We start from the raw sequence: 26,589 nt of genomic DNA, 5'->3' as shown, positions 1-26,589 counted from the left end.
TACCGATACCCTCTTCCTCTGGTCCAAGCAGCCATGGAGCATCTATGTGGAGCTCGCATCTTCACTAAATTGGACTTGAGGAGCGCCTACAACCTCGTTTGAATATGTGAGGGTGACAAGTGGAAGAATGATTTTATCACACCATCAGGTCACTACGAGTACCTTGTCATGCAATATGGGCTGTCCAACTCGCCCTCCATATTCAAAGGGTTCTCCTCCTCCTCCTCCTCCTCCTCCTCCTCCTCCAGTGGAAGCCGAGGTCAACACCATCCTGGACTCCCAACGGCGGGGCGGCCACCTAGAATACCTTGATTGGGAAAGTTATGGCCCAGAAGAACAATCATGGTTGCCTGCAACAAACAAAACTGTTTATCATTCAGCCAAGTTCTGAGATCGTTCTATTCTCATAAGACTTACCTGCTTACTAATTCCTGAACGCTTGTTAATAAACGCCCCGTTGTTGAAGTTATCTGCCTTGTCTTTTTCTGTTGCTGACACCCACATTATTTTTATTTCCCTTTCTCAACAAAAGCATAATAAAAATGTATCCCACATTATTGATTATTCATTTTATTTCCCTTTTTCAGCAAAAGCATAATAATAATAATAATAATAATATTATAAATGGCAAAATTTAAAGCAATGTATTGTTTTGTAAGAACTGCATGAACTATGTAAATTGAGGAAATTAACAATGTTTATTATATTGTTTTCCTCACATATTACTCAATTCAATTCATGCCAAAAATGTATCATTATTTCTGCCAAAGAAACTACTTTTTTTCTGAAGAGATGTTTACCTGGGTAAAGTGTTTTGCCTCATACCTAATAATGTCAGCATGTTTCTGTCGATGTTACAGTAAATATCTATGAAAACCTACAGTATGTCTGAGAAGTCCTCACAAATAGAGCTTTTAATGCAGTTTATATGATCTCGATCTCTCTCTTTCTTTCTCTCTCTCTCTGTGTGTGTGTGTGAGAGATGAACTGCCGTGTAGTTTGAGGAAGTCAGTGGCACGCGTGGGGTGTGTCCAAAACACTCACGTCAGGAGTTCAGCTCACTCTCTCTTAGTTTGGATTCATATGAATTAAACGAACAGCGGACGAGAGATAGAGAGTGAGAGATAGCTGGACTGAACATCAGCTCATTCTCAGGTCTGAAACGCATTTTCATTTTGATATTTGAATTAGAGATTATGACAGTTTCTAACCTTAAAGTCATAGAGTAACATTTAAGAAGGAAGTTCAATAGGTGCTGATGTGTTACAAACTTTAGATGTTTCCATGTTCAGAATGAGATTCTATTTTAATGTTGGTGTTTAGCACCGAGTCAGAAATATGACACTGTCTGAGCAGGTGAAGTGCATGTGTATGGATGTTGTGGAGTGTTTGTTGTCGTCATGATTCACAAATATTCAGCTGATGTCTTAAACAATGGGCAAAATATTCTGCCATTTGATTCAAACTAACTGTTTTAGTAGTAGTACTTCCTACATCTCTCTTTACCTCTTGTTTCTTGTGAAGCACTTATTTCCTTTACAAATGCAAATGTGTGAATGTTTAACACCTTCGCAATTTCCAAACACATATTGTAACTTCTCTCAATACCACATGACAGGAAACCAGAATTGAGGTTGATGGTTTTGATGAGTTTAAGAGAATTATAATAGAGGTAGTGTTTTTCAGGATTGGCACACATCTTATAGTAGAAGACTCTGAGAAAAGCTTAACCATGCTACATTTCACTTCCTATATTCTTTCTATGATATTCTGAAAGTGGCCGTTGCTTCTGCTTGACATCTTGTCATTATTTTAACTTGTCATATTGTCTTTCCTGTGACTCAGACATCATATGGTAGCACAGGAGTAAACTCGTTCATACATCAAAGACATGGAGCACGTCCAGGTAGGAAATGTTGCATTAGTCTCAACATGTTGAAATATAGTGTGTTTAATCAAGAACGTCATGTCCTTTTACTACTCTTGTCTGTAATAAGAGATTTGTGTATGAAATGTGACCGAATATTGTTTAGAATAGATCAAATATATCACTAAACACTTAATGTTTCAAATAAAACTACATTTAAGCTGTTTTTAAGATGGTTAAGCTTAAGGCCAGATAGTTCTAAGATTTAAATCATTATAATAATTATGTATATAATATTAAAAATATTTGTTTTCATTATCAGACTCTAATAATAATGATGGTAATAATAATTCATCCTTTATTATTATTATTATTATTATTATTATTATCATCATCCATTTTCCAAACAGCTTGTCCTAGGGTTTGGGTTGAAGTATTATTATAATCAATATTATTATTGTTGTAGTTTTTATTAATTTTACTTCATATATTTTATTTATTAATGTTCCAAGTAAAATATATTTTAAGCTGTTTTTAAGCTGGTTGAGCTTACTGTCATAATAGTTCTAGGATTTATATAATTCTAATAACTATAATTCGTTCATTTTTAATTGTCAGCTGACTAACAATAATATTAATTCATCCTATATTGTTATTATTAATCATATTTTTCTAAATTGCCTTTTCTATGTAGGATTGAAGTATTATTATTAATAATAATAATAATAATTTGATTTGATAACTTTTCTTTGTTTTCAGATTCCCATTTTTGAATATTTCCAGGTGTAAATGTAAAACAAAACAAAATAAAAAACTTAACAAAGCAACCTACAACTAAACCTCAAATAACTGGCAAATATATGGACATGAAGCTAACAATACAAGAATTCATCTCTAGAATATATATTTTTTTCTTGTTCTCATATTTTGTCACTCATTGATTTCCTCTGTTGCATCATAGTCGTGCCTGAGCTTGAATGTAGTATTTCTCTCCACAGAGCTGATAGTCAGTTGAGCCTGTGTAGAGATGTCGGGTGACACCAATACATTGTCGTGGAAACCGCCTCCTCCCGGTCACCCGCATGTGTCCGCGGAGACGGGGAATAAATGCAGGGGGGCGGTGAAAATCCTCAAAGTGTGCTTCATAAGCAACAGCGCCAACCTGGGCAAGAACTTCAAACTGGTCAAATGTGAAAGTTCCTGGAATATCAGGGTGAGGAGATGAACATGCATTTTTACACATTAATGATGAATGCAATATGAAGCGCATCTTTCTGCTGTCATAATGAGGGATCTGACGTGTGATTTTTATTCTGCAGAGAATTATTAAGTCCATCCTGGACAGCGGACGACTGGGTCCCAACATCTTGTTCTTTGAATGCTACGGTCTGTTGCTCAAACACCTCAAATCAGACGAGGTTCACTGGCTGCACCCGAACCTCACCGTAGCAGAAGTGGAGCTGAAATATGAACAGCAGCACGTCGAGGCGGAGTGGAGGTTTGTGTGTGTGTGTGTGTGGAGGTGTGTGTGTCCCATACAGCAAAAAGTAAGGGTAATTATGAGGGTAATTACATTGTACTTACTCAAATAAGTACTGAGTAATATTAATTAACTACATTTACTTACTGTACAGTTCCGGTCAGGGTTTGGTTTAGGGTTAGTGACTTGTAATTATGCATTGTAATTTACTATTATTACTATAGTAAGTACATGTAGTAACGTGTAACTATGTCACCCTAAAATAAACTGTTAGTGTTTTTCTATTATTCAATTTTAAAATAAATATAAATAGATATATTTTCATAAATTTTTAGTTATTAGATGTTTTGCCCATTTTAATATTTTCAATCTAAAGTATCTATGTCACCATTTTAATATTTATCAATCTAAAGTAACTGTCACCCCTTTATTTAGGGTGACATAGTTACATGTATACACTACATACACTACACTAACCATTGAAAAGCTTAATTTATTTGATCAAAAATATAGTAGAAAGACTATTATTGTGAAATATTAACTGTTTTCTATTTGAATACATTTTAATATTTAATGTATTTCTGTGATGCAAAGCTGAATTTTCTGCATCATTATTTCCGTCTTGTCACGATCCTTTAGAAATCATTCTAATATGCAGATTTGATGCTCAAGAAACATTTCTTATTATTATCAATGTTGAAAACGGTGCTGCTTAATATTTTTGTGGAAACCTTGATGCATTTTTTTCAGGATTCTTTGTTGAACAGCATTTATTTGAAATAGAAATCTTTTGTAACATTATAAATGTCTTTACTGTTACTTTTGGTCAATTTAACGCATTTGCTGAATAAAAATATGAATTTCTTCAACAACAACAACAACTTGCTTAAGTCATATATTTGAGCTAAACCCTCAGTATAGTCTGAGGTTTTATATATAAAGAAATTAGTTCTTTATATATATGTTACTAACTCTGTTTTTGTTCTTCTATCATGATCAGATATGATTTGAGGATCCGTTACATTCCTCCTGATTTCCTGGAGAAGTTAAAAGAAGACAAAACCACAATGCTCTACTTCTACCAGCAGGTCAGTACCTGTCACTTGGGGAGGGTTTCTTCAAAATCACCACCCCATATCCTAAAAGAACACACTGAATAGTAAAGGAAACACCATTTGCACTGAAGCATCATGGATGTAGCACTGAAGTGCCGCCAGATTGCGTGATGGTGTTTTGCACACATATAAAGGTGTTTGTTTGATGTTGTTCCGCAGGTTCGCAGTGACTACATGCAGCACAGTGCTAGGAGAGTTAGTGATGGGATGGCACTGCAGTTGGGCTGTCTGGAGATCAGGTAAGTTGAACATTATTTCAAGTTGCTTTTTTATATTTTCAACTTTATTGTGTAATGCTCTGCAAAGTTCCAAAGCACAAAGTCACTCCAAAGGGAGTTATTGTCTATATCAGTCCCCTGCACACTGTTTCTGAACTCCCTGAAACGCCTCCATTGTAGTCTTGATTTTGAACTCAAGGTGACTGACATGTGTCTGTGCAAACTCTGCATAGCATGAAACACGCTGATGACGTGATGTCTGCGCGAAGGTATGAAAATACAAACAGGAAGGACATAGTATTGGCCAACCATGGTCGTACACCTTGCACAGACGATATATATACATTTAGACCACTTAACTTAGTGATTGCTATCAGTATCGGGATGTGAAGAGACTTTCAACCAGCATAACAAAAAAGGTTTCTAGAACAAAGGTTTGATGTCACGCAAGTGATGGAGTATCACCTACCCTGCCTTTAATTTAATCTCAAACGGATTCATTAAGTTATCACTCCATCACCTTTTTTTTTTTTAACTTTCAACTTTCATAAAGCATGACAACCTATTCTCGATGACCCCAAAAACGAAATCAAAACTTGTAAAAGGGCATGATATGACCCTTTAAACAATCTTGCTAGGAATCAACTGAAAAAATGAATAATAATCAGAAATAATTCTAAGCTTTATTTGTATACAGCTTGAAGTGCTTTACACTAAACAGCTTTAGAATAAGTACCAAGCACTTCACATGAAAACAAGTAAAGAAAATACCATAATTAATATAACTTCAGATTTAACTCAACCCACTTTATAATGATGGTTATTATGGTAATTAAAACCAATTAATAAGGCAACGGCAACACCAATGGGTTAGATTCCCAGGGAATGCAAGAACCGATAGAAATGTATATACCTTTGGATAAAAGTGTCTGCAAAATGCATAACTAAAATGTAATAATAAAAGACAACATATTACATAGAATGCTGCAGAAAAGTCATTTTCATTTTTCTTCAATTCTAACAGGAGGTTTTATAAAGACATGAATGCCAGCGGCCTGGAGAAAAAATCCAACTTTGAACTGCTGGAGTAAGTAGTTTGTCTTGTGCTGTAAGATAGTTTCACACAAGGATATGCACAGTGCATTGATGACATTTCTGCTCCCGCCAGGAAAGATGTCGGCTTGCAGTTGTTCTTCCCTCAAGAATTAATCGGCAATATGAAGGTAAAAACATTTGCTTGACCTCTTTGAGAATAAGGCAGCAAAGCGATCCAAAACACACTAACAGCGTTTTGTGATTTTCGATTAATAATGATAAAATGTTGTTCATATATGTCTGGTGGGGAACAGCCGAAGCACCTGAGAAAACTGATCCAGCAAACGTTTCAGCAGTTTGCGTTGCTGAAGGAGGAGCAGTGCATCATGAAGTTCTTTGAGACATTATCTGTCTTTTCCAGTTTTGACGATGAGGTTTTTCCTTGTGAGCTGGTGGTAAGTTGTTTTTTTTAGTACAGTACAGCCATGTTTGATGGTAATGTTTGATGTGTGAGATTAACTCTGAAATAGCATGAGAACTAGTTTTGGCTGGATGGATAAATTCAGTCCGAAATGTGTGAAGGTTATTGCATTAGATAACAATCTCGAGGCAAATGTTATTTGCAATTACATGCTGCAAAAATGTCACTTTTGCAGTGGCTATGAAATTAGATTAATACTTTTAACTTTATTTATTTATTTCCGTTTTAATCATAATAATCGTCTTTTGCTTAATGTTTTACTTGAAAAATGTGCTTGTGTTGTCTTTCTGTCGCATAGATAACATGTCGCTTTGACATTTTGTTATCTTTTGCATCCATGACATTGATTCAAGTATGGTCTAAGTGACCAATGTAGATCAAGCAGTAATTGTGATGCTGTAAATGCTGCAAATGTCTGATTGTTCTGTAGCAAGGATGGAGCGTCACTGTGGATCTGGTCATCGGTCCCAAAGGTATTCGGCAACGCACAGACAAAAACTCTGTGGTAAGAAGAACATCCCCTAACACGTTAATGCCTTTACTCTAAAAAGCAGCACTCGCCTATCAAAGCGAAAATAACCACTTCTATTTGTCAATTGACCACAATGGAAAAAATGTAGCCTCTTAATCATTGGTGTCAAATAGAGTACCCCAAATACACTCGAGATGTCTACATATATTTGATCATGTGTTAGTTTTAGTATCATTGAGATACTATTATAGTAATATTAATATTTTTAATTTTATTGTAATTTTAGTTTAGTTTAGTTGTGTTTTTTATTAGTGTTTGTTTCAGTTTAAGTGTGTTATTTTAGTAACACACTTAAACTTTAGCTTTCGCTCAAATGAAAAAAAACAAAAAAACTTTTGTAACAAATCAGGTCAAAGAGGAAATATTAATTATATTAATAATTAATCATAACTTGTTAGCTACATCAAGATGTGGCTAAATTAATATTAAAATCAATTAATCAGTTCGTCCAACGAACACTTTTTACTATTCATTAATTCTAAGAAAAGTGTATTTTTCATGGTCACAGAAAAATCATTCTTTCTTAGCATGTACAGCGCTTAGAGCGTGTAACAAGACCAGAAATCGTTAAATTGACTTTGATGCAAGCAGAGAATCAGAACTAATCTAAACAAACACATACACACAATCACACATACATGGGTAAAATGGTAAGTGACAGAATGAAACCGGGAATGGAAACAGGGAATGAAGCTATGGAAAAGATTAATTTAACTATGAAAAGAACCATCAGATTATTATTTTCAAAGCCTCGTAGAAGGGTTCACAGCTTATTAGTAAACCTTGTTTAGTCAGTTAATTGTACGATACTTGCATTGCAGTTGAAGCAGTTTCTTAAAGTTCCTGATTTGATGGTTTTGTGAGTCGTTGAAGTTGCAATCGATTTATTCTGCATTGAATGAAGATATGATGAACTTGCATGGTTAGTCCGACTCCGTCATGGTCGGGGAAGTTGGTCGAACTGGGTTTCCTGTCCCACACGCACAGCAACCAGCAGAAACAGGAAGAGAGAGGAGGAACTTGAGTGAAGGCTTTTAACCTCTGAGATTGGCCGGTCTATTCTTAATAGGTTCCAAGGTGCAAACGATTATCAGTTACATCTGCGCAAACCTATGCAAAACCTACGAAACCTGCGTTAGCCTCTCAGTCACGAGAAGTCTGAAGGTTGGAGTGCTACTCTGCTCTTGTGGCGGTTCCGACGTGAGCTTGCTTGAGCTGTGTTGGGCAAGGAGTCAGAAGCTTGTCCTTCGCAGTACTCCTTTGGTGAGTCCTGTTCAGGGAGCTGTCTTGCTTGTGCCGGCAGCTCCTGTAACTTTGTTTGAGGCAGGCTTGTCCGGCTGTCCTTGTGCGGCCTCCGATTGACACTGTATGAAGGATGTGAGGGAGGATTTTGTTGTCGACTGCGGTTGGTCATCCTGTGGTGTTTGCAGGTTGAGGGTGCTGTCTTCCATGGCTTCTCCCAGTGTCTTGGCTGGTACCTGGGCTGTTGCCATGGAGACAGTTCTGCACTCGTCCTGTGTTTGCTCTGTCCAGCTGTTGGTAGTGCCAGAGCCAGAAAGGCTTGTACGTGTCGTCAAACTGTTACTCAAAATACCGATGGTTCTTCTCACAGGTTGTCACTGCGAGGGTAACAAGTAAAACTAAAATAAAACAATAAGATAAAATCAGAAAGTGAAAGGAAGAAAGGAGGGTTTTACCTATTTAGTTTTAGCTTGGAGATATGGCTAAGAAGGTGTCACTTGTGGGTGATGCTGGAGTAGACTCATGAACATAGGGTAGCCTGTTAGCTAAGCTAGCAGGGACACACCAAACAACTCAAGGTCAAAAAGAAAGACAAACAATGGGAGGTGTTTCTAGTTCTACATTGGGCCTACAGTGTGTTTATCGGTAGCCATTCTTCTTGCAATAGGCCTGGCACTAAGGAGTGAGGAGGGGTAGAGAAGAAACAGGAATAAGGGTTACTAATAACCGATATAGCTCATTTGGGAAACAACAGTTGCTAGAACTACTGTAATCCTATACAGAGAGGAAAGATGGTGATGGTAAAATAACTAAAATAAGGTCAAAGTAAAAAGTAGAAGGTCCTAAAAGGAAGGGTAAATGGACAGATTGATTTAACTGACACTTCGCTAAGCCCCGCCCTTCGCTAAGTTACTGTTGCTACGCCTGACAAGATTTCGCGCCTGGCACATGTCGATTACAGTATGAATGCACAGGTGTCAGACATTCCCAAGGAGATAATTAGTCATTTTTGGCGAACAGGTGAAATATCTGAGAGAGCAAGACAAAAGGGACTGCAGTATGCATTCGAGGGATATATCCACAACATAATATGCAACCGATTAGAGAATAATTTAATCAAAATTGAAGCTAAAGCCTATAGGTCCCAGCGCAAGCAGCAGCCGCCTCGTACGCTGACCATTCAAATGGGAAACACACAAATTGAGGAACAGCTATGTTCATGCACAGCAGGGTGAGTGGAATTTGTTACGGTTGCCTAGTTACGGTTGCTAAGCCACAATTGGCCTGTGGCGGTTTTCGGGCGGGGCTTAGCGAATGGTCAATTAAATTCCAAATTTAATTAATAATTAATAATTTAGTTTTCTGTGCGCAAAGTATTTAGTATCTGAAGCGCGCCCAGAAAGCTGCCCCTCAGACAGCGCGTGAATAGCATATTGAATCAAGTTCTCTTTCATGTCTTCTTGAGCTTGAATGGACAAATTTAAACAAAATTGTCAAAATGCCGTATAGTCGGTTATTTCTTAAGTGAACGTAAACCGTTGAAAAGAAAACGTGTATGTTGGATACATGCTTTTAAAGTGACAGCAGCCTAATAAACCTTAGTACTGCTGTCTTTGTCCTCAATGTTAATCTAACAACAAAGACAAAGAGCACATCACTCACTGCTCTTGATGGCTGAGCCCTGCTGGAGCAGCTCTAAATATTCACTGTGCTATTAAATTAAAGATAAAATATGACAGAGCAACAATATGAACAGTGAAAGTAACAGTAGCTCTTACAATACATTTTAACAGGCATAATTAGGCATGAAAATAACTGATGGAAAATCTATTTGCTAAGCCAACTAATTTGATTCATATGCATTTGATTTCTATATCCAATATTTAAAAAAATGTAAATGTATATTAACATGGCTTTCTTTGTGTCCTCATTAGCCGGTCTTACTAGCCTCATTTGCACAAATTCGCAGTATTAAATACACCCTTCAGGATGACGGAAAGACGCTGCTACATATAGCTATAGACGGAGCTAAACAGGTAAATGCATCTAAATGCGTCTAAACATATTTGCTGAAATGAAAGCTTGATTGCTCTGTTTACCTTCCTTGACTTTCTTATGAATATTAAACTAATGCACATTAAAAGATTTGGCCTTTCTGTTTTGTCTTTTTCAGCCTTTGTCCATCAGCACAGCATCTCTGGCCATCACAGAGAACATGGTGGATTTAATTGATGGCTACTGTCGTTTGGAGCATGGAAACGAGGCGACTTTAATAGTGCAGCCTAATAAAGGTGCATATGTGTTATTCTTTCATGTTACCAGGGCATGAAAGCAACATCATCATCTATCTCAAATTAGTATCCACTAATGAAACCAATGGAAATAGACTAGTTCTTCTGCTTCAACAGTTTTTGACTCGCCTCGTCAGTGCGCTACCATCGCTAGTGTAAAACACATAGTGTACGCTGTGTTTGCCACCATATGAATAACAAACTACCGTTTGTGTTTACCAGACAGAGATGCTCGAATCTCTCTACCTCCTTTACCCGGCAGGTGAGCAGTGATGTTTAGCTTTTTCTGTATTTTGTCCTATATAATTTAATTTGATAGTTTTCTAGCTGATTCTGTCTGTTTGATCCTGTCTAATCTCTAATCTTTATAATGGTGTGTGTATATATATATATATATATATATATATATATATATACATAAATTCTGATTCTGTCTCATTGATCCTCTCTAATTTTCTAATTTTCTATTGCAAAGCAGTATGGAAAACACCAGCTGTGACATGGAAAGTAAAAGTATGTGAAATATACATACTGCTTATATCCGCATTTTATAAAAAGCTTGTTAGATAAATACAGTTTTTTGTTTCATTAAATGTCCCCCCCCCCCCCCCCCCCCACCCACAGGTTCAGATATTTATTCAGAGATACCAGAAAATAAACCAGTTGCATGTAAGAACAAAACTATATTTTAAGGGATTGATTAATTGTTTTTTTAATTATTTTTTATTTATTTGACATCTTTAACTCAATCCCCTTGTATTCCAGCATGTAAATTCAGCCTCTCACGGAACGATGTTGTGCTCGGTCGGATTCTGGGCGAAGGTTTCTTTGGTGAGGTTCATGATGGGATTTATAAAAGCAAGGTCAGTGCATCAGTCACACACCTACAGGCCAAAATATACAGCGGATCACAAGGATTTAGTAGAAATCGCTAGAAACCTATTCAAGTTCAGTTTTCTGGACAAGAACCTCACAAATCTTGTGTCTTCTTTTAGACAGGGGAGCGAGTGAATGTAGCTGTAAAGACATGCAAGGACTGCACAGCTGATGTGAAGGAGAAGTTCATGAGTGAAGCTTGTAAGTTGTCATAAAACGGATAATTCCGGTCCCTGAATGTGATTGGCTGAGCTGCATTTAAACCTGTTGTAAATTACTCTACAAACATACACCTTACGCATTACATCAGTATTACTGCACCACTGTGTGTTGCCTGGAAACCATTCCGCTTCTGAAGAACTACATTACTTGGCGGTTCTAAATTTACTGTAATCCATGGCTTCACTGGGCTTATTTTATCCTCCACCTGTAGAATCAAATTGATGCCTAACAATAAAACCCCTAAAATATTGTTGTCATGCAGTGATCATGAAGAAACTGGACCATCCACACATTGTGAGACTCATAGGAATTATCGAAGAGGATCCGGTCTGGATTGTCATGGAGCTTTACCAGTATGGAGAGGTGAGATTCATTTATTTCATTGATTTCAAGCTTGACAACGGTTTGCTCATTTACAGGAAAATAGTCGTCACTTTTATTCAGTTTCACATCAATAAAAAGGAAAATAACAGAATTAATGATGCAAACTTGTTCAAATATGAGACAGATTTAAATTCTGCACTCTTAGAAAAGAAGGTTCTCTATAGAACATGTACGCAGTTCTGTCAGACGCTTCATATATATATATAACCTTTTATAGGACCATATTATGGATTTAGTTTTAATTTATTTAGTAATTTACTTAATTAAAGTTTTTGGGCCCTATTTTAACGATCTAAGTCCATGTTCTAAAGCGCACGGTGCAAGTGCACTTATGTTGTGTCCAATCCACTTTTGCTAGTTTAACGACAGGAAAAATGGTCGGCGCACCCGGCGCACGGTCTAAAAGGGTTGTCCATATTCTCTTAATGAGTAATGGGTGTGTTTTGGGCATAACGTGCAATAAACCAATCAGAGTCTCATCTCCCATTCCCTTTAAAAGCCAGTTGCGGATTCGCTATTTACATGGTGGAATTTGCAAGTGGAAAAACTGAACGCTTCTCTTGCGAGGAGACGGATCTGCTCGTGCGCGAGGTTACAGCAAGCAGACCATCTACGGGACAAATTGTACGTGTGTTGTGGACCCGCCTATAGGTGCATATTAATAACGCGCTTTTTAAATAACAAAAAAATATATATTTTGCAGTCTATTTCAGTTGCCTCAAAATAGCAACATGCCAACAATGTGCCAGAACACACCTCGTTTTCAGACCAGCACACCCATGGGCGCACAAATGGCCACAAATGCATTTGCTATTTAAACAATGTGGCGCAGGACGTGAAAATGATAACTGTGTCAGGCTGAAACTAGCAAAAAACACTTGCGCTGCATTGCGCTGGGTGTATGATAAGGCCCTTTGAATTAAGCCGCTCATAAACATACTTTATCACTGGAAAAATTTGAAATAACCCGTTTAACATGAAAGTATTATGCAATCTTATATAAGATATTTCTTCTTATATAGAACCTTATATAAAACCTTTTTGGCATAAAGGGTTTCTTAAACCCAACGCATCACGCGGATGAACTCAAAACCTTGTGGCTGTCACCAAACCGAGAATAAACCAGATTGAAGTGACAGAACCCTGACAACAATAGAATTGTTAAATCACACAAAATTACTCATTAAGGGAATAGGATTGTTTTCCAGTATATTGACTTCTAAAGGTACTTTCTGTTATATCTGTTAACAATCACTCTTCTCCAATGTCACAATAAAGGGTAAATCTGGCACTGCTCATAACAGTACATTATGCAATATTGTTAATCAGACTTTTATATCATCCTGTTTTTTTCTGTGATTACTTCAGCTAGGAAATTACCTGACGGAGAACCAGCAGAAACTAACCAATATCACCCTGCTCCTGTACAGCGTGCAGATCAGTAAAGCCCTGGCTTACCTAGAGGGTGTTAACATGGTACACAGGTACGCCGATACACTTTGTGACCTGTGTGTCCCAAATTAAACATCTCTTTGCTTAAATATATTATGCTATTATTGTGAACATTAATTATTACCTAGTTAGTTTGAAATTTTGGGCATTTGCTCTCGGTTGGTTATCGTTTTTTTGGGTGATATTTACTTTTAGATTTTTTTAAAATTCTTTAAAAGATTTCTCTTCTACTTACCAAGGCTGCATGTATTTGATCAAAAACACAGTAAAGACCATAATACTGTAAAATAATATTACAATTTAAAATAACTGTTTTCTATTTGACTATATTTTTAAAATGTAATTTGTTCCTGTGATGAAAAGCTGAATTTTCAGTATCATTACTAATGATGATGATGATAACTTTATTGTCAAAGTCTGAAAAATTGTCTTGCATTTAGTGTTCATTCACAAATACAAAACCATACTACATAAACAAAACCTTTACTATCACAATTTTTTTTGTATCTTATCAAACTCTAATACAGTTGAACACAGTCTTCAGTATCACATGATCCTTCATAAATCATTCTTATTTGATGATAAAATCACAGTTGAAAACAGTTTTGCTGTTTAATATTTTTGTAGAAGCCGTGATTTTTTTTTTTTTAAGGATTATTTGATGAATAGAAAGTTCAACAGAGCAGCATATATTTAAATCTTTGTAACATTTGAAATGTCTTTGCTACCACTTTTGATCCATTTAATGCATTCCTGCTGAATAAAGGTATTAATTTATGAATTATTATAAAAGTATAACTTTTAAGATACAAAATCAGGACTTGATTTCTCACACTTCACACGTCCATTATAAATTAAACAGCATTTTATTGTACGTGTTTTCATATCTCCTTTTGATAATCATCTGTATAGTATCTCATGCATGTGGTTGTACAAAGCCTATGTTAGTGGTGCATAGATAATCAAGTTACTCATTTCACTGTTTTCCCATCAGAGACATTGCTGTGAGAAATGTGCTGGTTGCCAAACCAGACTGTGTGAAGCTGGGAGACTTTGGCTTGTCCAGATACATAGAAGAGGAAGAGTATTACAAAGGCAAGCTCTGACTAGATGTCACAGATCTCTCTGTTTTAATCTAACTCTAATATAGCAGTTTCATTTAACTCTCGTTTCTTATGCCGAATGCTGTCAAATGACACTTTGTTCTCTCTCCGAAGCCTCCGTGACTCGATTACCTATTAAATGGATGGCGCCAGAGTCCATCAACTTCAGACGGTTTACCTCGGCCAGTGATGTCTGGATGTTTGGTTAGTGACTTTTGAAGAGTGACGTAGCGTTAGAGAGATGAATGCGTTTAAGGATGCACGACGTGTTGTGTCACGTCTGCAAAGCGCAATGCAGACTTTTCAAAGCTGAATCACTGTTTTGATCATATTAGGCAATAAATCAGTGTAATCGTCAGGATTTTTCAAGCCATCGTCATGGTGTAAATCCCTATTTCCTGTTGTTATTCTTGCTGATTTAATGCTGATTCTTGTGACGAACCAAGCTTTTCACAATCAAAGTTTTGCAATGAACATCTAAAGCAGTTTCCTGATTCTTGGCGGCTTCCTGCGCTTCTCCTTTCAGCTGTGTGCATGTGGGAGATCATGAGTGGAGGCCAGCAGCCGTTCTTCTGGCTGGAGAACAAGGATGTGATAAACCAGCTGGAGCAGGGCGTCCGTCTACCTAAACCCGAGAGGTGCCCGCCAACCCTCTACTCCCTCATGACCCACTGCTGGGCCTACATCCCCCGTGAGAGACCCAGCTTCGCTGAGCTAGTGTGCAAACTGAGGTACGACACTGATAGTCATCAAACGCCTAATAAAAATAATACAAACTGACCAACACTTACAGTAAGTGGACATTGAGGGAAAAATTAATATTAAATAAAATGATATATTAAAATTATTATAAATAAATATTAAAATTGTAAATAATAATACACATTCAAAACAATTATATATAAAAAAAAATACAATAAAAAGACCCAGCTTCACTGAGCTAGTGTGCAAGCTGAGGTACAACACCGCTGGCCGGCCTGCCCTAGTCGTCAAAGAGCTGTAGGGTTGTCAGTTTGAACCCTGAACGTTTCAGAGCTCAAAAACGGGTCTAATTCTAACCCCCAAAAAACTGTAAAAAAAAACAACATAGAAATGAATGTGATTTTTTTTTTAAGTATACAATATTATAAATATAATATAATAAAACGTATTATTATACGTATTATAAAACGTATATATATGTATGTAATAAAAATAAAATAAAAAATAATACAATTGAAAAAATAATACAATTGAAAAAAATAATACAATTGACAATTAGTGCAAGCACTAATAAAATAAAATAAAACAAATTATAAAATAATTTGTTTACAATAAATGTAAAAAATGTATGTATATATAGTTTAATGTGTTCAAAATATTTAACGCAATTAACGCACGGCGTCTGTTTTTTCTGTCATCCTTTGGCTAGCGTTACATTAAATGATCACGCTCTTATTCATGCAAATGCTTTTAAACCATTCAAGCCCGGCAAGACAAAAGAGAACACTCTGTCTGTGAATGTCCTGACACACACACAACGCACAGAAAGACGAGCGCCAGTATCGCATGCACAGACTTGACAGAATCTAGTTCTCTTTCGCGCTTGAACGAACAATAACACACACACAATTATGCCAAAATGTCAGTCTTAAATGAACGTAAAGAGTTGTGAGAAAATGAGACGCGTGTGAGATCCGGGTCATGTGCAGCAGCGGCAGGTCTTAAAGTGACAGCAGCCACTAATGCGGTCTCCCATTAATGTTAATCAAAGAACAGAGGTAACCAGGGCCCAAAATTAGCACTCGCCAATCGCCAAATGCGAGTAAAGATCGGCATGGCTGAGTTTATGAACCCGTGCCAATCGCCAATTGGCCATTAATTATTATTTTTTTATTCTAACAATGCAATGTTGTAACAACATGAACGTGAACGATATAAGTAATAATAAAATAGATTAAAATTCTATAAAAATATTAAACATTATAAAATTAAAATGTTAAAAGTTATAATAAAAAATTAAAAATAAACATGTAAATCATACTGACTAACACTATAAGTGGTCGGAAAAATAATATATACAAAAATATATTAAATATTTTACTATATATAAAATATATAGTAATAATAAAATAATAATAAAAAATTAAATATATTACAAATAAAATAAAAAAATATATAAATACATAATAAAAATGATCACATAAAAATGTTATTAATAATATATAATAGGAGTAAAAATGACAAAATGTTTTCTGTTTGCTTCCCACAGCAATGTTCATAAAATGGAGAAGGAAATGGAGGTGGATGAGCTGAGAACCAGAACCCGCTCCATAAGCATAAAGCCGTCTCACGACGCTCCACCGAAGGTGTCTGTCTTTTCACTCTCTGTTTCTCTCATATGGTACTTGTACTATTTAACACACTATTTATCATATAATATAATTTTTCTGTTCATCCCCATTCTTGTTTTATGAAAAGCCATCAAGATTGAAACCATCTGGTTTCAACACTCTCAATCCACATCTACATTGGCAGGTGATTTTTCCTCCTATAATGTCTGTAGTTGCTTTAACTGCACAAAACGGTCCATAGGTCGAATTTCATTCTCATAGACGGCAATAAATGAAATGGAGAGTCTTTTGCTCCTCACACGTTTCTCCTGAGAAAAGACTCCTCTAGTGTTTCAGAAGAGATCTCCTCATAGTCTCATATTCTGATATCTCAATATGAACTCAAACTCAAATTCTCCCTCAATTTATAGCTTTATTTGTATATATTTCAAAGAAATTTTGAGAGAAACATCTGTGACGATGTTAATACTGAAATAAAACATAACTTAGAGATTCATTACGTCTCCTGAGCAATGAAAGAGAAACTCCTGAGCAATACACCTGTGTTTTACCCTGTGGCTGATGCATTTAAAATTGGTAGACTATGAACTATAAACAGCTATATGTTGGTCACATTTATCTAGGTCAATTCACACCATTTCCAGTACGTGTGGTTTTGGCTTGCTTTTCTGCATATATGCTTGAAACCGCCATGTTATGCATGTCATTGTGTGAAATGTTTTGTCGTGTGGTTTAGTTTTGCTTGTGTGTTCTTGCTCATGCGACCTGCTTTCCAGCTGCCCGAGTCTCTGCGTGTTAGCTCGCCTGTCCTCTCCAGCCCGCCAGACTGGCGTTTCGCGCTCACGCTGACCCTGCCGCTGTCCCCTCGCCGTGGCAGTATGGGGGTAAGAGCGCCACCTGCCTTCAGTACTGCAAAATACTGCATCCTGTGATGTCCTAGATCATCTCGCTGCAAACAATGATTCTGTTACTCAGTATTTTTGTCTTGTTTTCCAGTACAATTATCCTAACATTTACTTGGGAAGCAAAATAACATCAGATATTGCGTCTTGTTTTCTAAAAATTAATGTTACTGGAAGAATGTTTGTTCGTAACTTTGAGAGAACCTTGCCGGAACGTTAGCTGAAGCTCTGACAACGTTCCCTTTTAGCTGGGTTTAAAATAACGTTTTATTTTTCTGACCCCATTGGCAGACAATTCTTCTTCTTTTAAGGTTAAACTCATTTAGTATTGATATATTTTTACAGAATTTTAGAAAGTTTTAGATATCTGTACTGGAAAACAAGACAAAAATACTGAGTAAGGAAATCAAATTTTGCAGTGTTGCTAGACGATTAAAAAAACAGCCAATTAAACGCACAGACCAACAAACACTGCCCAATAACCTAAAAGACTCCATGAGATTGCTTGATAGCTACAGTTTTATATCCTGTGTTGATGTATTTCCTATTAAAACAGGAAATTCAGCTGTGGCAAAAAATCATCCTATTTATGTAACAAACTGCCTTTAGTCGATGTCACAGCCTTGCAAAAACACCCAACACAGCTTGTGCCATAGACTCAAAAAGAGACTTTCGCAATGAATCAATTTCAGCCTCTTCCTTTGCGACCTACTTATGGTCGAGAAAGGAAATAAAGTATGAATGTAACCGCAGCAGAAGACACAGAAGAACTGCTTCATGCTGATACTAGTTGGAAGCAGGTGGTATTTATAACTCACTCAGAGGGGGGGACATTCCTGTTCAGCATTTGATTGGACTTCATTTGCATTTATATTTATGCATTTGGCACATATAACATTGTTTTTAAGATATATATATATATTCCAGGACTTTGGCTTTGCTAGTTCTATGAACTGTTTGAGCTACAGGAATGCTTATTGACAAAAATTGGTATAGTCCAAGAGAGTGCTATTTTAGAATTGTTTATATACTATTATAGTGTTTATTGATATTTTGACTTTTTTTCCATTTTCTTTTTTAGTTTGTTTTATTAATTTTCTTATGTGCTTTTGTCATTTTGTAGGTTTAATTCATTCATATAGTTATTTCAGTTTTAATCATTTTTGTACTTCAACTTATTTTATTTTAGTTAGTTGCCTAATTTCCAGTTTTTAGGTTTTCAAGCTTTTTTTATGTCATATTTATATTATTTTATTTCAGCTTTATTTTAATTACTGAAAACTATTTTTGATAATATTAGTAATTTAAAAAATATGTAATAATATTTTTAGTACTTTAATATTAGTTTTTGGTTTTAGTCAACAAAAACAGCACTGGTGCAAGAAGACATTTTTGGCCCATTTTCCATCTATAAATCTATAGACTAATCTATAAATGCATAATTTCGACATTTTGAGTACTATTAGCATATTGATGGACTTAATGATAACAGACATGGAATAAAAGCTGCATTACTGAGTGTGTGTGTGTGTGTTTGTGAAGGACCGTGGTTTTCCTGAGCCCAGCAGTAAGGAAGATGCCCAGCGGCTGTGGGAACTGGACAGGCAGCGTGTGCAGGAAACTTTAAGGAGGCAGAAAGAGGAAATGGTGGAGGACAACAAGTGGCTGGAGAAAGAAGAGAAGCTTCTGGTAAGTCATCAATTGTCTCTCGTCAGAGCCGTCCCAGCCAACAGGGAACCTTCTCAGAACTTTGGCTGATGTCCTGGCAAGGTTCTCTCAAAGTTATGAACAGATGTTCTTCCAGTAACGTTAATAGAAAGTCATCTGGTCTTTAAAGGGCACCTATTATGCAAAATTCACTTTTACAATGTGTTTGAACATAAATGTGTGTTGGCAGTGTGTGTACACAACCACCCTATAATGATAAAAATCCACCCAGTGCTTTTTTTTAAATCCCCATAAATCATAAGCAGTGTCTCAGAACAACCTGTTCTCAGATTCAGGGCAATGTGACATACTTTTGCACAAGCCCCTCCCACGACTGTTGACCCTGAGTGAGCTAAACACACAGTCCAACATTGTTTCGACGCCGGAACAGCTGTAGACAAGAATGTCCTCTAAGCGATTGAGGTGTTTTGTTATAAGATGTAAGAATGAATATAGCAGTCTTCATTTACTCTCGTTGTTACTCGAGGATGGATCAGTACCAACTGTTCATGATCCAGCTTACAGTTAACGTTACTGATGATCAGTGATCACGGCAGAAATGAAATAGAGAGCGCAGTTGTAACAAGTGTTTTGTGTAATTCACTGTGTATGTTGATGATAATGAAAGGGAGAGAGAGAGTTTATGGATAAGACTTTAATGCGCACTTCTTATACTGTGTTATTCAGCTCTTACAGTGATTTTCTGGAGTAAAACTAACACTTCATCTTTTGTGTGATGTACAATAAACTTCATTGAACTCATCTGTATTTTTTTGGCCATCATTCGGACACTACAGCAGACTTGTATTAATAATGGATAAAAGCAGATGACAAATACGTTATAACCGTAATTAAACTAAAACTATACCTGTTCTATCTCCATACAACATATATTCTCTGACTCTGTGGGCATTATTGTCCGACTTGAACACCGCTACTGAGAGTTTCTGTTGTGATATTATCACTCTGTGAGATGAGATTGTCCTGGCTCTGAGCTGAGCTCGTGAGGCTCCGCCCCCTGGGCAAGCAGCAGCAGCTCATTTGCATTTAAAACTGCAGTGAACCAAAAACTACCTTGTAACCAATCACGTCAACGTTTGATCGTCAACGAGTGGATCTGTGAGCTGGTGTGAGCAAATGGAGGCGGTGCTAATTTGCATATTCATAGAACCGCATATACTAAATGAGGCAAGGGTGTAGTTACATTCAAGCTATTTTAAGGCATGAATAATTTTTTTTCAAGGAAAAAAACTTTAAATATGTAATTTTGGTGATCAAATATGAGTTTTAAGGGATAAAATTATTGACAGGGGACTTTTGCATAACGTTTGCATAACCAAGAACGTTTTTAAACATTTTTAAAACATAAAAAAATCCGGACGTTTTTAACACTCACAGAACATTCAGAAATAACATTTTCATGTGAACGTTAGCAAAACGTTCTTTCTCTCTTAATCTTGTTTACATGTTCTTGATATTATGCACCATTACTAATTATTCAGAAGAAAACAATATTAGAATTTCTAATATTTCATAGAAGTCTAACGAAATGTCTTTCCTTTTTGATTGACGTTTCTGTTCTGTATGTATTTCTGTGCTATATTTTGTCTCGTTTCACTTGAAATACGTACATTATGAAAGTTAATCAGGTTGAACAGCATTTCATGTTAACTTTTAACTTCATGTTTCTCTGTTTCTTTTCCAGGATCCGTTTGCCAATGATGACACAAAGGCGAAAGTGGTAATATATAAGTCTCTTTTATACTGTCTTCGACACATCACGACCGTTGTCTTCTACTGTTATACACTGCTAACATATTCTTCTTTATTTTAGATGTCAGAAAATGAGACAAGCCAAGGTCAGTTCATTGTAACACACAATTACATATATTTTACTTAAGCAGAGATTATTAAGCAGTCGTCATTAAACCAGTTTGAAGTGTTCTGAAGTAATGTAATAGCCTTGAGTTATGAACAGCAAATTTAAGTTGCATCATGGACATTATTCGAAAAGGTTAATTGGTCCTGAAAAAATAGTCACACTTGTATTGTTTGCACTCAAAAATGACTGCATTGGAGATGTATTTCATCTAGTGAAAACATTTGGTACTGCGCCCAAACAAAATCTTACTAAAAGCTCAGCTTGTTTAGATTTATGGCTTTGATTTTCTCAGAGTTTTTGATTAAAACGTGATTTGGAAATATGGAAATATATATGGAGACAGTATATATATGCAATTTAAAAAGTATTTTTGTGCATTTTTCATAATACTATACTTAAATTCTATAACTTTTTTAATTTCACTTTTTTTTTTATTACTTTTTTTCACTTCAGCAATTATCTACCTAATCTGTCTTCTTTAAAAAGAGACCAAACTTAAGTCTGTGCTCCAAAGCATTCAAGATTTACAAGAGTTTAGGTTGGAAATTTATTTTTCAGGTCTAAAAATCTGTATGACATATTACATAATAATGGCTATAGTGGATGAATTTAAACATTAAAGCTTTTACATTACACATGTTTTTCTCCTTACTGGCAGCTTCAAAGATTTGCAATACTGGATATGCATTTTGTAGCCTATTTTATCTCCAACGACACTGCCCAAATTAGAGCTTTTATCATCCATTATAGTATTAATGTAATCCATAAGTTTACACAAAGCACTGTAACATGATAGATATTCAGAAGTTGCAATAGCTTAACTAATAGGATATCCAGTCTGACGGAGTTAGTTGAGTTTAAAAACTAGCTCTCTTTTTGTCTGTTTTTATCCGTCATGTAATTTCCCATGTATGTAATGCCATTCCATTTTGTGTGTATCGATTTTTATATCATTCTAATAGCTAAGATAAACATTCTCAAATTAAAATGATAGAAAAGAATGAAAAGTTCACGTGACTAATAATGCGGCACGCCTCAGTCAAGTCAAATAAACGTTTATTCATTATAGTTGCTTTTCATAATTGTCTAAAACACTCAAAACAACATCGGATATAATAAGTTTAACTGTGGGCTGTACACTCAATTTCAAAATATTCAGAAGGAAAAAGTCTGCCTAGATAGAGATTGAGCACTCTTTTGATAACTTGATAGCACTAATTAATTAAGCTATATTGTTTATCAACTTATACAAATTATTTGTAGAGCATTCAACGCTATATGAATATATATATAAAATGTCTTAATTCATTAGAACGGTGATCTGCTTTGGTGCAGTAAGCGATTTCTGAGAAACGCTGTTAATATTTGGAATTAACCCAAACAAACACATCCCTCCCTTCATTGCTCCGCCTCCAAAAAGCATGAACACACAATGCAAGAGTGAGTGTCTCTTTATCATAGCAGAAGCGAAGCAAAACAAAGCTTCACGAAAAATAAAGCAAAGATGATGAACGAATGACAAGGAAGAACAAAAAAGAACACAGTACACAAAAATACATTCAAGCAAGAGCAGCACTGCAGCTCCAGACAAACAATGACACTCAAAACTGTCCTGTTACTACAGCTAACATTACAACAACAGCATATCTTGGTTCTGTGAAACAGCAAAACCAATGTTACTCACATACAGAGCAGAAACAACACAACCTCTGACTCCATTTTTATGCCTTCCCGCTTGGGTATCTCCAGCGCTGGAAAGCTTTTCTAATATTATCACAGGTCCTAAAGCTGTTGCCTGATCATAACCCTTCTTTTTCCTCTGACAATTTGACATCATGTGATATTCCTCTGACATTTTCTCTTTTGTAATGTCTCTCTGCCATCTCTCTTTCTTCAAATCTCCCTCTTGCTCACTGTCTCTCCTCCCCCATCATGACTGGCACTAGAGCTGCTCCTGTCAGTTTTGTGCGCCAATCAACATTAGGGGGCGTACCAGTCATGACGGGGGAGGAGAGTGAGCTAATCAGCATTAGGGGGCGTGTCACTCATGATGGGGGGGAGGGAGAGTGAGCCAATCAGCATTAGGGGGCGTGTCACTCATGATGGGGGGGAGGGAGAGTGAGCCAATCAGTATTAGGGGGCGTGCCAGTCATGATGGGGGAGGAGAGTGAGCCCATCAGCATTAGGGGGCGTGTCACTCATGATGGGGGGGAGGGAGAGTGAGCCAATCAGTATTAGGGGGCATGCCAGTCATGATGGGGGGGAGGGAGAGTGAGCCAATCAGTATTAGGGGGCGTGCCAGTCATGATGGGGGGGAGGGAGAGTGAGTCAATCAGCATTAGGGGGCGTGTCACTCATGATGGGGGGGAGGGAGAGTGAGCCAATCAGCATTAGGGGGCGTGTCACTCATGATGGGGGGGAGGGAGAGTGAGCTAATCAGCATTAGGGGGCGTGTCACTCATGATGGGGGGGAGGGAGAGTGAGCCAATCAGTATTAGGGGGCGTGTCACTCATGATGGGGGAGGAGGACTCATGATTAGGCTTGTTCGACTTCATGCAGCTCTGCGCAGACCGATCGGCGGCTGACTTGAAGCAGTGCATGCCGGTTAGAAATTTTGTCCGACTTGATACAGATACATAGCCGGAGAACTCAGCCAGTGCAGCTTCTCACGAGCGGCTGCACTGGGCTGCACGACACAGCTGTTCCACGATTGGCTGGATTCACCGCATGACAACGATCACGTGTGTTTCGTGTTTATTCGAACACCTTTAGTTCCTCTAAAATAGCTCACAAATCAGTTTTGTATAACAGTAAACACTCTTTCATGTAGTTGCGATGGTATATATTGTGTCATGTTTATCAAAGTAAAACTGATAAAAAAATGCAAAATCCACTTCATTGATAGTAGCTTATGTTGAACTTTATTCTTGTTTAAACAGATGCTGTATGAAGCAGTACATAAAGTATTGAATGAAAATGTCTCTGAAACATGACATCTGTGTATTATTTGGCAAATATTGCATTTATTTCACTTCAGATGCGGTAAAGTATGCAAACACCACGTGAGCGGTCACTACGGGAACCAGAAAGTGTCCGACTTCACGTCTCCGTTTGCAGCTCCTCCCCGCCTGCCGGCTACTCTCGCCGATCGGTTACATCCAGCCGCAGCCGATGTCGAACACACCTATTGGCTCACTCTCTCTCCTCCCCCATCATGACTGGCACGTCCCCTAATACTGATTGGCTCACTTTCTCTCCTCCCCCATCATGACTGGCACGCCCCCCACTGCTGATTGGCTCACTCTCTCTCCTCCCCCATCATGACTGGCACGTCCCCTAATACTGATTGGCTCACTTTCTCTCCTCCCCCATCATGACTGGCACGCCCCCCACTGCTGATTGGCTCACTCTCTCTCCTCCCCCATCATGACTGGCACGCCCCCCACTGCTGATTGGCTCACTCTCTCTCCTCCCCCATCGTGACTGGCACGCCCCCCACTGCTGATTGGCTCACTCTCTCTCCTCCCCATCATGACTGGCACGCCCCCCACTGCTGATTGGCTCACTTTCCTCCCCCATCATGACTGGCACGCCCCCCACTGCTGATTGGCTCACTCTCTCTCCTCCCCCATCATGACTGGCACACCCCCACTGCTGATTGGCTCACTTTCTCTCCTCCCCCATCATGACTGGCACGCCCCCCACTGCTGATTGGCTCACTCTCTCTCCTCCCCCATCATGACTGGCACGCCCCCCACTGCTGATTGGCTCACTCTCTCTCCTCCCCCATCATGACTGGCACGCCCCCCACTGCTGATTGGCTCACTCTCTCTCCTCCCCATCATGAGTGACACGCACCCTAATGCTGATTGGCTACAAGTGTGTTGAGCTGCTCTGTCCGATCCGCTTTCAACAGCATTTCTCTGAAATCACTTACTGCACTTTTAAACGACAGCAGCGTTTATATTTGGGTGGAGAGCGGAGCAGTTGAATCGCGTGTAAGAGCATAGCACAAAACTGACAGGAGCAGCTCTAGTGGAGAACAGTGGCTGGATCTAAAACCCTCATATCTCCGTCGTTGTAAGTTACCGAAACCACACATAAAAACCCATGAAAACGCGTGCGTTTGTGCAGCGCAGAGTGGCTCTCTCGCACTGCATGATGTGACAGACAACTAGTTGTCCAGTGCGGTTCCTTTCACACAGCGCATTTTCCGAGAATGCGGTTGTGAGTCCTGAAAATGTACATGCATGAGTTCAGATATAGAATGCAGTTGTCACTCCCGTAAATGACTTAACTGCGTGTGAATGGAACTGTATAAGGACTCAAATACAAGATGACGACCATGTTTTGCTACTGTCTGAATGTGGTCTATTTCAGTTTGTGTTTGTTTTTCTTGTAATATTGATATTTTATTTTTATTTCAGCTTTATTTCTGTTACAGAACAAGATTTTGAATAGTTTTTCGTTTCAGTTTTAGTTAACAACTGTTAACTGTTTAGCTAACACTGTTTTTGATGCACCTCTGGTTTGACGTGATTAAATATTAATTATTAAAGGAATAGATCGGAAATATTTCAGTAGCCAATACTTATACTGCCACAATCTCAATGATAACTTATAGGATCCATAGTAAAGCTTCTTCTATGTTGTCACACTTTTGTTTTTTCTCTGTTTGGCTCTCAGATAATTTCCAGGGTCCCCCAGAGAAGCCCCCGCGGGTGTCCGCTCAGGTAATTGCAGTCTTAATGCGGTTAGGACGGGGTTGAAGGGCAGAAGAGACTTCTGAACTCTTTTTGAAGCCGATGAGTAAAGGTGTCAGCCTTCCTTTGGAAGTTTGCAGACGAGCAGATGGCAGCAATCAAAGCGACGGGTTTTACTGGGAGCTCTGTGACTAAAACCTGATGAGCTTTGGGCCTTTTGAGCTCACCTTGATAATGGGTCAGTAGAAAGAGGATGAGGGACGATTCCCTCACCACATATCTTTAGACTTCAGCCTTGGTGAAATTGAAATGAAACCGTCTGTATCCTAGCTATGCAGTAGCTTTGGTCAGCACCACCAAATGAGAGTAAGGACTAAATCAAATAGAGAGAGACTAATGACTTTTTTTAAAAGAAGTGAAACATACATGGTTCGAGGTTAATATAGGAACAAAAACTAAAACCATAAACATTAATTGAAATAACATTAAAAGATGTAACAAATACAAACATATTTTATTTCAGCTAGTTAACAACATTTATCATTTTAATTTAGTTTAACTTAATGTCCTAAAAAAACTAAAACTGAAATAATAATAAGAATTAATAATAAAAAAACTAATTATGAAAAATTACTAAAACTAAAGCCCTATGGGACTAGTTTTCAAGGGAAATTCTTACATACTTTGCGATTGTAATCCCGTCTGTGTCTGCTAAATCTGTGTTTTTATCACACAACCTCTGTAAAAATTCCAGGGCAAACTG

The 26,589-nt window shown here is 37.5% G+C and overlaps 1 protein-coding gene across 2 annotated transcripts in view; it reads left to right on the top strand.

Annotated features, from left to right (window-relative positions):
* The first annotated feature begins 1,000 nt into the window (after nt 1-1,000).
* The window catches only part of ptk2ba (protein tyrosine kinase 2 beta, a), a 29,366-nt gene continuing 3,777 nt past the window's right edge, over nt 1,001-26,589 (top strand). The window contains exons 1-28 of one of the 2 annotated variants that reach the window (XM_084096351.1): nt 1,001-1,155; nt 1,846-1,906; nt 2,866-3,080; nt 3,187-3,365; nt 4,348-4,435; nt 4,622-4,701; nt 5,705-5,767; nt 5,849-5,903; nt 6,030-6,170; nt 6,627-6,701; nt 9,905-10,006; nt 10,144-10,261; nt 10,484-10,523; nt 10,737-10,774; nt 10,886-10,930; nt 11,027-11,124; nt 11,257-11,338; nt 11,622-11,722; nt 13,112-13,227; nt 14,190-14,290; nt 14,413-14,502; nt 14,825-15,029; nt 16,550-16,646; nt 16,759-16,815; nt 19,076-19,222; nt 20,946-20,981; nt 21,075-21,099; nt 25,810-25,856. In XM_084096351.1, coding sequence (XP_083952477.1) covers nt 2,895-3,080; nt 3,187-3,365; nt 4,348-4,435; nt 4,622-4,701; nt 5,705-5,767; nt 5,849-5,903; nt 6,030-6,170; nt 6,627-6,701; nt 9,905-10,006; nt 10,144-10,261; nt 10,484-10,523; nt 10,737-10,774; nt 10,886-10,930; nt 11,027-11,124; nt 11,257-11,338; nt 11,622-11,722; nt 13,112-13,227; nt 14,190-14,290; nt 14,413-14,502; nt 14,825-15,029; nt 16,550-16,646; nt 16,759-16,815; nt 19,076-19,222; nt 20,946-20,981; nt 21,075-21,099; nt 25,810-25,856 — 2,412 coding nt within the window. In that variant the 5' untranslated portion in view covers nt 1,001-1,155; nt 1,846-1,906; nt 2,866-2,894. The remainder of the gene's footprint in view (nt 1,156-1,845; nt 1,907-2,865; nt 3,081-3,186; nt 3,366-4,347; nt 4,436-4,621; nt 4,702-5,704; nt 5,768-5,848; nt 5,904-6,029; nt 6,171-6,626; nt 6,702-9,904; nt 10,007-10,143; nt 10,262-10,483; nt 10,524-10,736; nt 10,775-10,885; nt 10,931-11,026; nt 11,125-11,256; nt 11,339-11,621; nt 11,723-13,111; nt 13,228-14,189; nt 14,291-14,412; nt 14,503-14,824; nt 15,030-16,549; nt 16,647-16,758; nt 16,816-19,075; nt 19,223-20,945; nt 20,982-21,074; nt 21,100-25,809; nt 25,857-26,589) is intronic. The other variant, XM_084096352.1, reaches the window with a different exon arrangement.

The sequence above is a fragment of the Abramis brama genome, assembly GCF_963993115.1.
Source record: "Abramis brama genome assembly, chromosome: 21".
Taxonomy (NCBI): domain Eukaryota; kingdom Metazoa; phylum Chordata; class Actinopteri; order Cypriniformes; family Leuciscidae; genus Abramis; species Abramis brama.
This window is presented reverse-complemented; position numbering and strand designations above follow the sequence as displayed.